This window comes from Panthera pardus, unplaced genomic scaffold, assembly GCF_024362965.1.
Source record: "Panthera pardus isolate Hobbes unplaced genomic scaffold, ASM2436296v1 HiC_scaffold_15, whole genome shotgun sequence".
Taxonomy (NCBI): domain Eukaryota; kingdom Metazoa; phylum Chordata; class Mammalia; order Carnivora; family Felidae; genus Panthera; species Panthera pardus.
The window spans coordinates 8,404,831-8,420,195 of NW_026526710.1; the positions used below are offsets into that span (position 1 = coordinate 8,404,831).

Below are 15,365 nucleotides of genomic sequence, written 5' to 3' on the forward strand. Positions count from 1 at the left end.
TCTCTCCTCTTTTCTTCTGCCCTCGTTCCCTCTTCCCTGCCTGCACTCGCCTCTAGCCTTCCTTCTGCCCCCAGTCCTGTCAACACTTCTTTCTCCCACCACTCACGGCCACGCTGTTAGAAGTCAGTTTCCAAGCTCTTCCCCACCCGCAGCCTTCTCAAGATGGAGAAGACTGGGCGCGCCCACCCCTCGGCTGATGGCACCGCACTTCAGAGGTCGCTGTTCCTCTGTTTTGCCCTGAAGGGCTCCGCGGTCCCCGAGCAGCCTGCCATCATAACAGACCACAGGCCTCCTTCCCAGGAAAACAAGTCTTTGTTTTCAGCTCCTCGCGCCGGCCCAGCCCGCCCGTTTCGGCGCAGGGAGTGCGACCCGTCCAGGTGGCGATCAGATGCTAACCAGCAGTGCAGGCGAGCAAAGCAATGCGGGAAAACCGCAGGGGAGGCTGAGGGGACCTTTTGCTCTTGCCCGGGCCCCTATGGCCCTGGAGGCTGGTTGCAGTTCCCGCTTATTTCCCCCCCACGGGAAAGGAGGGCTTTGCAAGGAGGACCCCGTGTGGCTCTGTGCTAGTTTGGGGAAAGCTCTCTGGCCTCTTTTTCCCGAGGCTCTTTTCCTGTTTGGGGAGTCTCCTAGCCCTCTCCCTGCGGTTCAGAGGGGACCCTGGGTCCCGGCGCCCCGCCCACCCTTGACCATGTGACCGGGCCCGGCCAATCATAGAAGCCTGTGGCCTCCTTTGGGCTCTGAACTTGGTTCCAAGGATGGAGGCTTCCCTTTCATTTTGGTGAATGAACCCAGGGAGAAACAGGTCTCTCTTCATGTTGGAGTTGAAGCTGTAAGCATGTTGGCTTGGGGCTGCCACTGGTCATCTCTCCTACCAGATATAGTTGAATCCAGCACTTTCTACCCGTGTCACCTGGGACTGGTTACCTATCCTCTCTAGGCCTCAGTTGGCTCATCTGTAAAGTGGGAGCATTAATAGCACCTCCCTCAAAGTGTTGCGTACAGAGTGATGCCTAGTACATAGTAAGAACTAAGAAATAGTAATAATTACAATCATCATCATCATCATCACCACCACCTGGAGAGGGCCTGTCCTTGGCAGGAATGCATGAAGCTTACACACAAGGGCAGCAGAGACAAGCCGAGAGATTTGGGAAAGAGGAGGAGAGATGGAAAGAACTATAGAAATAGAGATCTTACGCCACTCTGTTGGCACTCCTGGACCCAGCTGTACTGGCACCAGAACCACCCCTGCCTTCGCAATTTTGTGACCCAGTACATCACGATCTTTCTATAACCTACTTCAAGTTAGCTTTCTGTCACTTATGGCCGAAAGTGACACTATAATAGAGACTCTTATACCAGTAGTTCTTGTAACAGTGTTTAGCAGTGTGGATGTTAGAGGTGGGTTAACACCCCCATCACACAAAACAACACTGATGCCCAGAGAAGGAGAATAATTTGCCCAAAGCCACACAGCTTACGAAGGACGCACCCCCAGCCATCTGACTTCACACTTGGCACTTTTAACACCATTTTACATTACAAATGGTTACATATGAAGATCGGTTCTTTTCCATCCTGCCTGCCTCATTTACTGTCATCCTATTTAATCAGGCTTAGTTAATTCATTTTATCTGAAAGATGTTTTACACCCACCACACTGCTAGCAGGGGCAGTGGTGCACCCATGGGCCAGGCACTGGACTCGATGCTTTGCTTGCATTAGCTCGTTTATCCTCCCACAACCCTCGGAGGTATGTATTACCTTTAGCCCCATTTGACCACGAGAAGACTAAAGCATAGAAGGCTGAAGTGACTTCCTAAGTCAGTCGGTAAGAGACAGTCAGAATTCAAAGCAGGTCATTGGACTCGAGCATCTTCACCACTGTACTCGCTCAGACTCCAGGGCCTTACCAGCTTGGAGGAGGCAGAGCTGGGACCCCCACCTGTTACCATAGTCCTCCTTTCCTTCTTTCTGTGCTGCGCGTCTTTCCCACGTGTGCTCAGCCCAGCGGTCACTGGACAGCCCCCCTTCCTCCTAGCCTCATCATCTTGTAAACCCCTCCATGTACGCAGAGCCTCAGTTCCTAGCACCTTCAGCATTAGGGTTCTCTATGAGCTGAGCCAGCCCTGTGAAAAACCTAGCTATTTGGGCCACAGACATTTAGCCCACCCATTCACTTGTTCGTTCGTTCATTCATTCATTCACTCATGCATGCATTCAACAAACATTCGTTGATCACCTCCTAGATGCCAAGGCCTTTGTATTAGTTAGAATTGGAATAAGCTAATAACAGCCAAGAGCTCAAAATAACAGTGGCTTAAATGTAAAAAGAGTGCACTTCTTTCTCATGTGAAGCCCAAAAGCAAGCAACCCGAACTGGGTAATGTGACACCTTCCAGCTCACTGCTTCACTAATCCTAGGGTGCGGGACTTCTCATGGTCCAAAATGGCAACTAGAACACGAGCCATCACGTCCAAGTTCCAGACAGCAGGATGGAGGAAAGGGGGAAGAATACAGTGAAAGGTTCTCTGAAGTCACATGACATGTATACTGTATCTTAGCGACCAAAGTGGCATCTAGATGCAAAGGAAGCTGGGAGGTACAGTCTTTGTTCAAGGTGGTTGTGCCTCCAGTTACAAATTTGAGGACTCTAGGACTAAGGAAGTAGATGAGAAAGGATAGGGTGACAGCCAGACACTAGAGACCCACCCTGACAAGGCGTAGGGGAAAGATGCTAAACAAGCTAGGGTTCTCGACACTCACGAAGCTCACAGCCTACTCCAAGAAACACGTAATAGTCAGTGACTGAACACTCACTCTGTGCCAGGTGCTTCTCAGGGGTTTTCAAATGTTTTAGACTTGGGTCCTCTTGACACTTTTTAAAAAAAGTATTAAGGACCCTAAGCAACTTCTGTTTGCATGAGTTACAGCTATCCACATTCACTGTCCTAGAAATTAAAACTGTGACCTTTTGGGGGGCATCTGGCTTGCTCAGTCAGAGGAGCATGTGACTCTTGATCTCGGGGTGGTGAGTTCGAGCCCCCCGTGGGGTGTAGAGATTACTTAAACTTTTTTTTTAAATGTTTATTCACTTTTGAAAGACAGAGACAGAGCACAAGCAGGGGTGGAGCGGAGAGAGAGGGGGACACAGAATCTGAAGCAGGCTCCAGGCTCTGAGCTGTAGGCACAGAGCCCTACGTGGGGCTCGAACTCACCGACTGTGAGATCATGACCTGAGCCGAAGTCAGACGCTTAACCGACTGAGCCACCCAGGCGCCCCCCTTTTTTTTTTAAGAGAGAGAGAGTGTGTGTGTGTTTGTGTGCAAGCAGAGGAGGGGGCAGAGGAAGAGAGAGAATCTCAAGCAGGCTCCATGCCCAGTGCGGAGCCTGACTTAGGCTCGATCCCACGACCCTGGGATCATGACCTGAGCCAAAACCAGAGTTGGATGCTTAACTGACTGAGCCACTCAGGCACCTGGCTCCTGGCATTTTATTTGTTGTAAATCACGTGTCATGAGCCTTAGGAAAAACCCCATTGCACACCTGGTAGAGAGCCACAAAAGTGTCAAATGTGTGTCAGTACTATTATGAAGATGATTTGGACTTCACAGACCACCCCCGCCGGACCCAAAGCAGAAAAGATTCTGCGTCAGGAGTTCTGTCAGGGCTCGCCAGGGACAGCTGGTCTCCGGCTGGTTTCTGCTGGGGCCAGACCATCCAAGATGGCTTCTTCACTCCCAGGTGTGATGCCTCAGCTGCAGCGGCTGGAATGATCCACCCAGGGTCCTGCACCCGAGACCTGAGTTCTCACTGTTAGCTGGGTTCCTTGCTTCTTGCTTCTACCTGTAGCCTCAGAGCCTCTCCCTCTTTGTAGGACCTCTTCACATAAATCTCTCCTTGTAGCTTGGGTGTCTCACGACACTTGACTGCAAGAGGAAGGCCACGAAGCAGTGGCCTTATCTACCTCTTATCTGCCATAAGATCCAGACAGCACTTCACCTCATTCGAGTGTCCCTTAGTTCTTTTGAACCTGACATTTCTCCTCTCCAGAAGAAGTTGGCGTTAATAATGCCCCTATCCTCAGATGATCATGACATTCGTTACTAGCTCTGACCACACACGGAGCCCTTCCTGGGTACCTGTATGTTAGGATTATTTGCTGGTGTGATTCTCACGATCACCTTGGTGTGTTGGAGCCAGGTTGCACTGGCTTCTGAGGGCCAATGGTTAAATTTTCAGGAAACTTGCAAGCAGTTGTTAAACCCTTGGTAGCTTGAATTGGCCTTGTGGGAGTATTTACACCACAGAAATTGACAAACACAAAAATCAGGGCCTTATTTTGTTGCTTATGGAGACCTGGTTTGCCTCACACTACTGCATGTATGCGTGTGTGTGTGTGTGTGTGTGTGTGTATTCAACCCCATCTACAGATGAAGAAACTGAGGCTCAGAGAGGTTAAATTACTGTCTAAAATCAATTTAGTAGGTGGCAGACCTGACCTTGGAGCCCCAGATCCCATTCCCTTAACTGCTGTGCTGTCCTTGCTCCTGCAGATGAGACAAGGGTGTATGAAACACAGTCATAAACAGGCAAAGCTGTCAGTATTCGTTATGAATTTTGATGCAGAAAAAAAAAACCTTTCATCCCTGTCTACCCATTCTTTATACATTAACGCTGCTAACGACTATCTGATTATGTCTCCCCTCCCTCCTCACCCCCAAAGTTCTTCAAATCCTCTCCCCCACCCAGGTTCTTTCTCAAAAATCCTTTTCTCTGTTCATTTCTTATGCTTCTCAGCAGCCCGCTCTCCTGCATTTACCAGCTCCCCCTCCAGAGTCAGCCTCTGTTGTTTCCTTGTTTCCCATTTCACTTTGTGTCCCCCCCAACCCCCACCCATCCTAGCAGTAACGAAGCCAGCACAGAATCCGCCTTCCCGTCTCCACCGCTCCCGCCCCCCTTTATCAGAATCCCAGCAGAGAAGTCTGCTCCCATTCTCGCTCGTTCTCCCTCACGGGTGGCAGGGGGGCCAGACGGCTCACAATCTGATCGCGTTCCTCGTTCCTTGACACCCCAGAGAAACCACACATTCCATTTGGTGGTCGTCAGAAATAACATGCTTAAGAAACCTGGAATTACAAAGCTGCTTAATTAGAGAGAGATGGTTTCACTGGGATATGCCCGGTTTTCCCCAGTGGTTGTATCTCCTTCTCCAAGTGGCCCGCCCCCCAGCAGCTAATTGCTACCTTGGGCATGGGTGCCACACAGGCACTCAAGTCTCTTTATTTTCTTTTCTGTGACATCGGTGCTCGCCTCTAAACAGAAGTTCTGTCTTCCATCTCTCCTTCTCCATCAGTAAACCCAAGATGCTGACATGAGTAATAAGGGTGGAATCTCAAGCTTCAGAAAGGTCCCCAGCTATTAAGCAAGCATCTACTATGTGTTAGATGCCAGGAACACGACCTCCAGGAGCCAAATCATCTCTGTGCTTATGGGGCTCCCAGTCCAGCGGGAGAGACAGACACTAACATAGTTTCTTAGATATCGTGGGAAGTGCTCAGAAAGGAGTGATTTGGTGGGTGTAACAGGAGTACCTGATTTAACGGAGGACTCAGGGAAGTCTTTCCGTAGCACGTGACAGCTGACCTGGAAGATGAACAGGTGTTAGCTCACTCCCTAAAGAGTAGAGGACAGTACTCCATCTGCAGGGGAAGAGCATGGTCTACATCGTAAAGGAACAGAAGGAAGGGCCAAGAAGCTGCTGTCTGAAAATGCTGTGAAATTCCGGGGATGTGTTAGAGTCCCTGCCATGGTTTGACTTATCTGGCTTCTGACATTTTATTATTTTTATTTTCTTAAGTTTATTTATTTCTTTTGGAGGATAGGGAAGAGCAGAGGGAGAGAGAGAGAGAGAGAGACAGAGAGAGAGAGAATCTCAAGCAGGCTCTGTGCTGTCAGCAGCGGAGCCCAACACGGGGCTCGATCTCCCAAATCGAGAAATCATGACCTGAGCTGAAATCAAGAGTGGGATGCTTCACTGACTGAGCCGCCCAGGTGCCCCCTGGGTTCTGACAGTTTTAGACCGGGGTTGGCAAGCCACAGGCCACCGGTCACATGGACCCTGACACCTGTTTTCATTAATAAAAGTGTTCTTGGAACACACTCATGCCTGTGTGTTTACCTATATAGTTGTCACAGAGACCGTATGACCTGCAAAGCCAAAGTATTCACAGTCTGGGCCTTTGCGGAAAAATGTTGTCAACCTCTGATCCAGACCCACTCGTGGGCAAGTGGGAAGCTTGGGGATCTGGACCAGGGAACCAGCCCGTGGCTAACAGAGCCTGAGAATTGGAGATCCAAAGACGATGACCAAAGCTGAATAAAGGCAGTAGTAAGAAGGTGGTGGGTGACTGGGCCTGACCCCAGGCTGTCTGGCTTCCAACGCAGCATTCTTAACCACCGAGCCAGTCTGGTTGTGCAAGATCTGCCAGAGAGGAGACAGCAGAGCCTGTCCCCAGAGTCAGCCCGATGCCATCCTGCGGGGTTTTCCAGAGACACAGGGACACAGGACCTTTCATGAGGTAGCTGTGTCCTCACCCACTGTGAGGCCAGGCTGACAGAGCAGGAGGCTGCCCACCAAGATGGCACAGGGTGGGGGTGGGGGGGGGCACTGACTGTCCTTTCTGTCACCTTGGGGCTTCTGGAACACCTGCCTTCCCTCATCCTCCTCACATTTCCTTCATCATTCTGCTTCTTATTCAATAAACCGTGCTTTTCAAACTTTATGTGCACAGAGATCACCTGGGAAACTGAAAATGGAGATTGTGTCTCAGCAGGTCTGGGGTGAGGTCTGCGATTCTGCATTTCTAACAAGCTCCCAGATGGTGGTGACGCTGTCCATTGAGGGACTACAAGCCTTGAGTAGCAAGGCTTTCAAGATCAGCTTAAATGAACTTTTTTTTTTTAATGTTTATTTATTTTTGAGAGAGAGCAGGGGAGGAGCAGAGAGAGAGAGAGAGAGAGAGAGAGAGGGAGACACAGAATCTGAAGCAGGCTCCAGGCTCTGAGCTGTCAGCACAGAGCCCAACACAGGGCTCAAACCCACAATGGTGACATCATGACCTGAGCTGAAGTCAGACACTTAACCAACTGAGCCACCCAGGCACCCCATGATCAGCTTAAATGATAGCTTCTCTCAAAAGACTTGCCTAATCACATCTCTACACCCACTCCCACCCCCATACCTCGATTCTGGGGCCCCCTCATGGTCAGCTCTAGCAAACTTGTACCACACTATATTATAATGATTTGCCTAGTGTCTGTCTTACTCATTAGGTAGTGAGCTCCCTGAGGACAAGGACAAGGTCTTAGTCATCTTAGTATCACCAGAGCCTAGTGCTGTGTCTAGTACATAGTGGGTGTCCAGTAATGGAAGGTGGGGGGAGGGAATTGGTGGATGGAAGGGAAAGAAGGAGGGAAGGAAGGGAGAAAGGAAAGATGGGTGGATACATCAATGGATGCATGGATGGGGGAGAAGGAGGAGAGGACGAAAGGAAAGGAGAATTTTCTGCGGGTTCACTGAATTCAAGGAGGAGTGACAAGAGCAAATTAAGGTGAGGTGTTGGGAGAGACTGGAGTGTTGACCCAGAATGAGATGGAACATGGAGTAGTTGAGAGACCCTGGGTGAGAGCAGTTAGATGCAATGAGGGAAGCATAGGGCAGCTGAGGTTGAGGTGGTGCAGGAAAACAAAGCTTAGACATGCATGGGTATTCAGCAGAGCCTGGGGGCTGCTGTCAGGACAAGGGCAGAGCCTGAGTAGCCCTAGCCATCCACTGAGCTGTCCCATTGTTCCCTCTTCCACCATGCCATTGGCATGTAAAACAAACATGGTGGCCATCCCCCATATCTCTGCTCCCCAGTCACCTCTGCCTTCCTAAAGGCTACAGAGGGAACCAGCATTCTCCAGAAGGGAATATATCCATGGGTCAGGGGCTGGTGGGAGTCTGGAGGGGGTAGAGGACCCTCACAACAAGGACTCAGCCAAACAGTCACAAAGGTCAGGCATTGGGATGAATGGACAATTGGATGCCCTTCCTTGGTCCTTAGCAGATGTGGGCACATCTGCTTCAAGAGGTCCCCTTCCTAGGCCCAACAAGATGGAATTTAGCAAGATGGATATAAAGTTTCTACCCTCATCTCAGACATCATCCATTTGATGGATACGCAACATCTTTTTGTAACCTTTTTACCCCTCCAATGTAAACATATCATATGCTCAATATAAAAAAAAAAAAATGGAAAAAACAGGAAAACACAAAGGAAACAAGTGTTTCTTCATTCTGTCTCCTTTCCACTCGGGACTATAATGTGAACATTTCCTTGAGTGAATAGATAGTCTTCACCAGGATGACTTTTTACCTTTTAATTTTGAAAGTTTAGACTTACGAGTTGTACTTACAAAATAGTACTGAGAGTTCCCACAAACCCTTCACCCAGCTCCCCCTAATGTTAACATCTAGTGCAACCACAGTACAATTAGCAAAGCCGAGAAATTAACGTCATTGCCATCGCTATTAACTGAACTACAAATCTTACCAGATTTTGCCAGTTTGTCTCACTAATAGGGTCAGTGAATCCCAGATCCTACATTGGATCCATCTGTCATATCTCCTTAATCCTCTCCAATCTGACAATGCCTTGATCTTACCTTTGTCTTTTGTGACCTTGAGGCTTTTGAAGAGTGCCGGACATTTCTTTTATAGAATGCCACTTGATTTGGAGCACCAGGGTGGCTTAGTCGGTGAAGCATCCAACTCGACTTGGGCTCAGGTCATGTTCTCACAGTTGATGAGACTGAGCCCCCACCCCCAACCCTACCCCTCCTGTCGGGCTCTGTGCTGACAGGTGGACCCTGCTTGGGATTCTCTCATCTCTGTCTCTCTATCTCTCTGCCCCTCCCCTGCTCATGCTCACTCACTCTTGCTCTCTCTTTCTCAAAAATAAATTAATTAATTTAAAACAATAATAATTAGGGGCGCCTGGGTGGCTCAGTCGGTTAAGCGTCCAACTTCGGCTCAGGTCATGATCTCACGTGAGTTCGAGCCCCGTGTCAGGCTCTGTGCTGACAGCTCAGAGCTTGGAGCCTGCTTTGGATTCTGTGCCTCCCTGTCTCTCTCTCTGCCCCTCCCCCTGTTCATGCTCTGTCTCTCTCTGTCTCAAAAATAAATAAACATTTTTTTTAAAATTTTAAACAATAATAATTAGAAGGAAAAAAAAGAATGCCCCTCAATTTGGATGTGTCGCTTGTTAGTTCATGACTCCACTGAGGTTTTATAAATTGTTGCAGAATAAACACAAAAGCGATACTATGTTCTTCTCAGTGCCTCACAGCTGGGGTCCAGCCTGTCCATGTAACTAACTTACTGCTGCTGGAGTAAACCTTGATCACTCGGGGTATTATGTGCTGGGTTTCTTCATGGTAAAGTTGCTCTTTTTCAGGATAATGTTTGAAAGGCGGTTCAGCTTTCCATTGTAGATCTCTCTCTTAACCAGACTCTCTCACGGTGCATTTAGTTTGTTACTTGTCTCTGTTTGTACTGTTACAAAGAACCAAAGACAGCTGCAGCACCTGTTCCTGCTGGCACATCTCAACACACATCCCTGATTATTTTGTTAGAATAAATTCCTAAAACTAGGATCACTGGAGCAAATGCTATTCACCTTTTTAAGGCTGTGCATGCCTGGGGCAGGGTTGGTTGCTTCTTTCTATGTTGATTTGTTTTAATCAGCTTTACTGAGGTGTAATTTAAATACAAAACATGCAGATTTGAAGCATATATTTCAGTGAGTTTTGGCAAGAATGTACACTTGTGTAATCACCCTCCCAATTGCAATGCAAAATAGCTCTATCTGCTCCCCCAAATTCCTAGATGCCCCTTGCAGTCCCCTCCTCCTCACCCCAGGCAGCCCCTGATCTGATTTCTGTCACTGCAGGTTAGTGTTAACCTGTTCCAGGATTTCACAGAAATGAGAATTGTACAGTATATTTTCTCGTATCAACAGTCTCTTTCGACTGGGCCTAATGCACGTGGGATTCATCCACACTGTTGTGTATATCAGTCATTTAGTCATGTTTATTGCTGAGTGGCGTTCTATCGTACAGATATACCACAATTTGTTTATCCATTCTTCCACTGATGGGCATTTGGGCTGTTTCCAGTTTGGGGGTATTATGAATAGAGCTGCTGTATGAACATTTGTGTACAAGCAGATGCATATTTTCATTTCTCTCGGGTACATACCTGGAAGCGGAGTTGCTGGGTCATAAGTAGGTGTGTGTTTAACTTTATTATCCCCAGCAGGGTGGGGTTATTTTCATCTCATTTCATAGCACAGGCCACAGAAAGCTTGAGGGACTTGTCCAAGGGCAGAGGGAAGAAGGGAAATAGAATTTGAGGAGTACTGCTCTGTGCCAGGCACAGTGCTAGGCGCTTTTCCCATTTCTCTCCGGGAACCTTCAGAGCCACCCTGTAAGAAAGGAGTTGTGGTTCCCATTCTGTTGATAAGGAAGCTGGGGCTCACGAACTGGCAGTGACATAAGCTTCAAACCCAGCCCCGTCTGAATCCCAAGTGTCTCTTCTTTGCCCAGAAGCCATCCTCCTCCACCTCTAGACCCGCCCTTACCTGCCTCCTGTGGTCCATCCTGCCCGTGCCCCTGAGGGCAGGCACCCGAGATGCCCTAGTCCGCCCTCGAGACAAGGGCGATCTGTGTGCAGGGCCAGGGACTGTGCCCCCAAAGCCACAGCAGGCACAAGGGAGTGACCCACACTGCAACCCCCAACAGGAGTGTCCAGTTTCTCCCTCCTTGAAATGCAGTCCTCAGAGCTTTGGTCCTCGGGGCTGGTGGGCAGCGGGTGAGGCCGGCGGGCAGGGGCCACCTCTCCCCGGCCATATCGCAAACCCATTAGGAGCCGGTCTGAGTGCTTTCCAAAGCTGATTAATGGCCTGCTTGTGACCTGGAACGTCATTACTGCCCAGGCTGGGGGACCCCCGGCTGCCTCCTTTGGGTCTTTACAGCTAATAATAATTGATGCTTTCTGTGCGGTTGCAGGGAAAGTTCTATCTGGTCATCGAGGAGTTGAGCCAGCTGTTCCGATCACTTGTCCCCATCCAGCTGTGGTACAAATACATCATGGGGGATGACTCTTCCAACAGCTACTTCCTAGGAGGGGTCCTGATTGTTCTCTACAGCCTCTGCAAGGTGAGGTGGGCCCGAGGGGCTGGAGGGCTGGCCCGAAGAGGATCCGTGCATTTGCTGGGTTTCGGGGGGGTGGCGGCAAGTGGGGAGCTTGGCATCTTTTTTTTCTTTTAATGGAGGTAAAATTCACACAACACAAAATTAACCACTAACCATCTTACGGGGTACAGTGACACTGAGCCGCTTCACAGGGCTATGCCCCCTCCACGTCTAGTTCTAAGACATTCGCATCACCCCCAAAAGAAACCCTATGCCCATTAAGCCGTCCCTCCCGTTCCTGCCTGCTACCCTCCCCCAGCCGCTGGCAACCGGCAGTCTGCTCTCTGTCTCTGTGGACTCCCCTATTGTGGACACTTCATATAAATGGAATCCTACACTGTGTGGTCTTTCCGTGTCTGGCTCCTTTCACTTTAGCATCATGTGTCTGAGGTCCATCCACGTCGTAGCGTATATCAATACTTCATTCCTTTTTGCGGTTAAATCCACCCTCGTTTCTTGCCCATAAAGCTCACCGTGTGCTCTCCATTCACACATTTCCATTATGACTCCCGTGTTACGGGCGAGGAGATGGGGACTCAGAGAGCAGCAACTCGCTCGGCGTCACTCAGCTACAGACCACGGAGTGAGGGTCGAAGCCAGGCAGTCGGCTTCCAAAGCCTGGACCTCTTACCCCAGATGCGCCCCCAGACTTGTTTCCATTCTTCTTCAACCGCACGCCCTCATGCCTACAGTCAGGATACAGGGCTTCTCTTTCCATCACGGGTACAAGTCAGGTTTCCCTCCCCACCCCAGGCATAAAGACATCCTCCTCTTCCTTCTTCCTTCTCTGTTTCTGGCTCTAGAGAATCCTGGGGGAATCCACGTGTTCTCCCCTCCCCTCCCCCCCCCCTCCCCTCCCCTTCCCCCCAGCAGGACTAGCCAGGCAGTCCGTGCCCCATCAGCCACTGGGGACTTCTGTTGCCTGCCGATCCTGATCGACTGGCAGTGGCTGACTGGAGTGCTGGCTCAGAAGAAGAGTGCTGTGATCAATTAGCAATGCCTGTGCTGGGCTTGGCAGGGGGAAAAGGCAGTATGCCTGCCACGTATTCACTCTCCTGGTCCAGGAAGCAAGGGAAACTGTTGACGTAAGGCAGCAAGACGAATGCCAAGCAAAACTGGTAGAAATGAGGAGCTCCAAGTGGGACGGAGTGCCCTGAAAATGTCCACAGTCAAAGATGAGGGGTCAGTAGGGATGGTTCAGGAGTGGTAAGAGAGGTCCTGAACAACCCTTGGAGACTTTTCAGCCATCACCCTGCTCTCTTTTCAGTCTTTCGACATCTGTGGCCGTGTGGGCGGAGTCAGGAAAGCCCTGAAGCTTCTCTGCACCTCTCAGGTGAGTTGACTTCAAATGGCCCCAACTGAAGACGAAGGAGCCACGAGCTGGAAACAGCTCACAGTGCTTCTGCGGGTGTCCGGTGAGGATCCACAGCTGAGTTTACCTCTGTCTCCTCCTTTAAACAGAATTACGGAGTCCGGGCCACTGGGCAGCAATGCACAGAAGCCGGCGATATCTGCGCCATCTGCCAGGCTGAGTTCCGGGAGCCTCTGGTCCTCATGTGCCAGGTAAGCAGGGCTGGGCGGAGCCATCGGGGACTGAGGCTGGGGGACCTCTGGGGCCCTGTCCCACGCAGAAGTCCCATGTGCCTCTCCCATGACCAAACCTCAGGGCTCTGAGATGGGTCTTTGGGAACAGTGTGGTCAAGGCTGGAGTCGGTCAGACCTGGGTTCAGACCTCAGGTCTGCCTCTTACGAGGTGGGTGGCCCTGGGCAGGTTACGTCACCTGTCTGAGCCTTGGTCTCATCAGCCGAGTGTCAAAAATGAAAAATTCAGTATGGTGTAGCGTCACAATGTCCTGAGTGAGAATCCCAGCTGCACTGCGGACCCTGTAGGGGGATCACTCCGTCTCCCCCTGAGCCTTGGTTTTTCTCATTTATACAATGGGCATCATAATGCCTACTTCATAGAGCTATTGTTAGGAATTAACGAGATCATCTGAGAAAGAGCTAAATTTGAATTGTTCGCCCATAAAAAATCCTCTGGTTGTAATTACTATCCTCGTTGTAATTACCATTACTGTTTGTTCTCATTTTGAATTGTGGGTCACCAACCCATAGCAACCCATGTTGAACTCCCTAAACATACCCCTGCTCCTCCTCCTGACATCAAGGGGCTAAGATGTCAATTCGGCAAGTGCATAGGAGTCAAAGTATCCTGTCAGGTACCAGAGAGGGGAGACAGAGGGCACACAGACCCTGTTCCCTCCTCTGGAAGCTCACGGTCCCCATGGGGAGACAAACACATACATAAATAACTATGAAACAAGGCAGGCAGTGATAAGTGCTGTGTAAGAGAGATTCATGCAGCTTCCCGGGGGACCAGGACAGAGAGCAGTGAGTTCTACCTCAGGAAAGCTTTTTGCGGGAGGCACAGCCTGCCCACTGGAAGAAACGGGAGCGTGGATGAACCCCCCCTCCCTCCCCCCACTTCTGCAGCCACCAGGACCTTCCGGGGGTGAGAGGGTGGGAGGTGAAGGTTTTGGCATCAGCAGAATTCCTGATTATTTTGCTGTTTGGGGATGTTAGGAGGTTTTGTTTGTTTGTTTGTTTTTTCCTTTCATTTTATTTCTTTTTAAATGGAGAATATATTTGCATGATTCAAAATTCAAACTGAGGAATGCATGAGTAGGAAGTCGCAGGAACTTAATGCAGCAGGTTGGATCCTGGAACAGACAAAGAGCATGAGTAGGGAAACTGGTTTGATGAGATCCAGATAAGTCCAGAGTTCTGTGATTGGTAATATATCCATGGGGGGCTTCTCGGCTTTGACAAATGTACCACACAGTAAAGCAAGATGATGATATGGGGGAACTGAAACTTGGTGAGGAGCTGTATGAGGAGTCTCTACACCATCTTGGCAACTTTTATGCGAGTCTAAAATTATACCAAGGTTAAAAGTTAATTTTTTTATTTTTTTAAAGTTTATTCTGAGAGAGAGGGGGAGAAAGAGAACAAGCGGGGGGCGGGGGACGGAGGGCTGGGGACAGAGGATCCAAAGTGGGGTTTGTGCTAACCAGAAGAGAATCTTAAATACAGAGAACAATCCGAGGGTTGATGGAGGGGTTGGGGGAGAGAGGAAAATGGGCGATGGGCATTGAGGAGGGCACTTGTTGGGATGAGCACTGGGTGTTGTATGTAAGTGATGAACCACGGGAATCTACCCCAAAAACCAAGAGCATACACACTGTATATTAGCCTATTTGACAATAAGTTGTATTTTTTTTAAAGTGGGATTTGTGCTGACAGCAGACAGCGCTACGTAGCACTCAGACTCCTGAACCGCAAGATCATGACCTGAGCCAAAGTTGGCCGCTTAACTGACTGAGCCACCCAGACGCCACAAAAGTTTATTTTTTTTTAATACTTTAAAGATACAAGGGGCCCCTGGGTGGCTCAGTTGGTTAAGTGTCCAGCTTTGGCTCAGGTCATGATCTCCGGGTCTGTGAGTTCAAGCCCTGCATCGGGCTCTGTGCTCATAGTTCAGAGCCTGGAGCCTGCTTCGGATTCTCTCTCTGCCCCTCCCCTGCTCGCGCTGTTTCTCTCTCTCTCTCTCTCTCTCAAAAATAAACATTAAAAATATTAACAAAAAAATTTTTAAATAAAGATACAAGAAGGGAAATAGTGACCACCCCCTACCCTTCCCCAGCTCCCCTTTATATCTTTGTAGAGATGCTTTATAGAATTTAAACACACACACACACACACACACACACACACACACACACACACACACACACATGTCTTTTTCAAAAAGACCTACATTGGAACACCTGGGTGGCTCAGTCGGTTAAGTGTCGGACTCTTGATCTCAGTTCAGGTCTTGATCTCAGGGTCGTGAATTCAAGCCCCGTGTTGAGCTCTGCACTGGGCATGAAGCCTGCTTAAAAAAAGAAAAAAAGGAAAAAAAAAAAAAAACAACGCTACATTGTAGCATATCCTACCCAAGCTGTGTTCTGCATCTTTCCTCTTTGACTTGAAACTCTTAAGAGATCGGTCCTTCTTTGCAGAT

At 49.4% G+C, this 15,365-nt stretch overlaps 1 protein-coding gene across 1 annotated transcript in view; it reads left to right on the forward strand.

Moving 5' to 3' along the window:
- Positions 1 to 15,365, forward strand: part of RNFT2 (ring finger protein, transmembrane 2) — a 70,389-nt gene that overhangs the window by 43,749 nt on the left and 11,275 nt on the right. Inside the window, 3 exon segments of the mRNA XM_019467340.2 lie at positions 11,114 to 11,263; positions 12,567 to 12,632; positions 12,761 to 12,862. Of these exon segments, the coding sequence (XP_019322885.2) occupies positions 11,114 to 11,263; positions 12,567 to 12,632; positions 12,761 to 12,862 (318 nt within the window).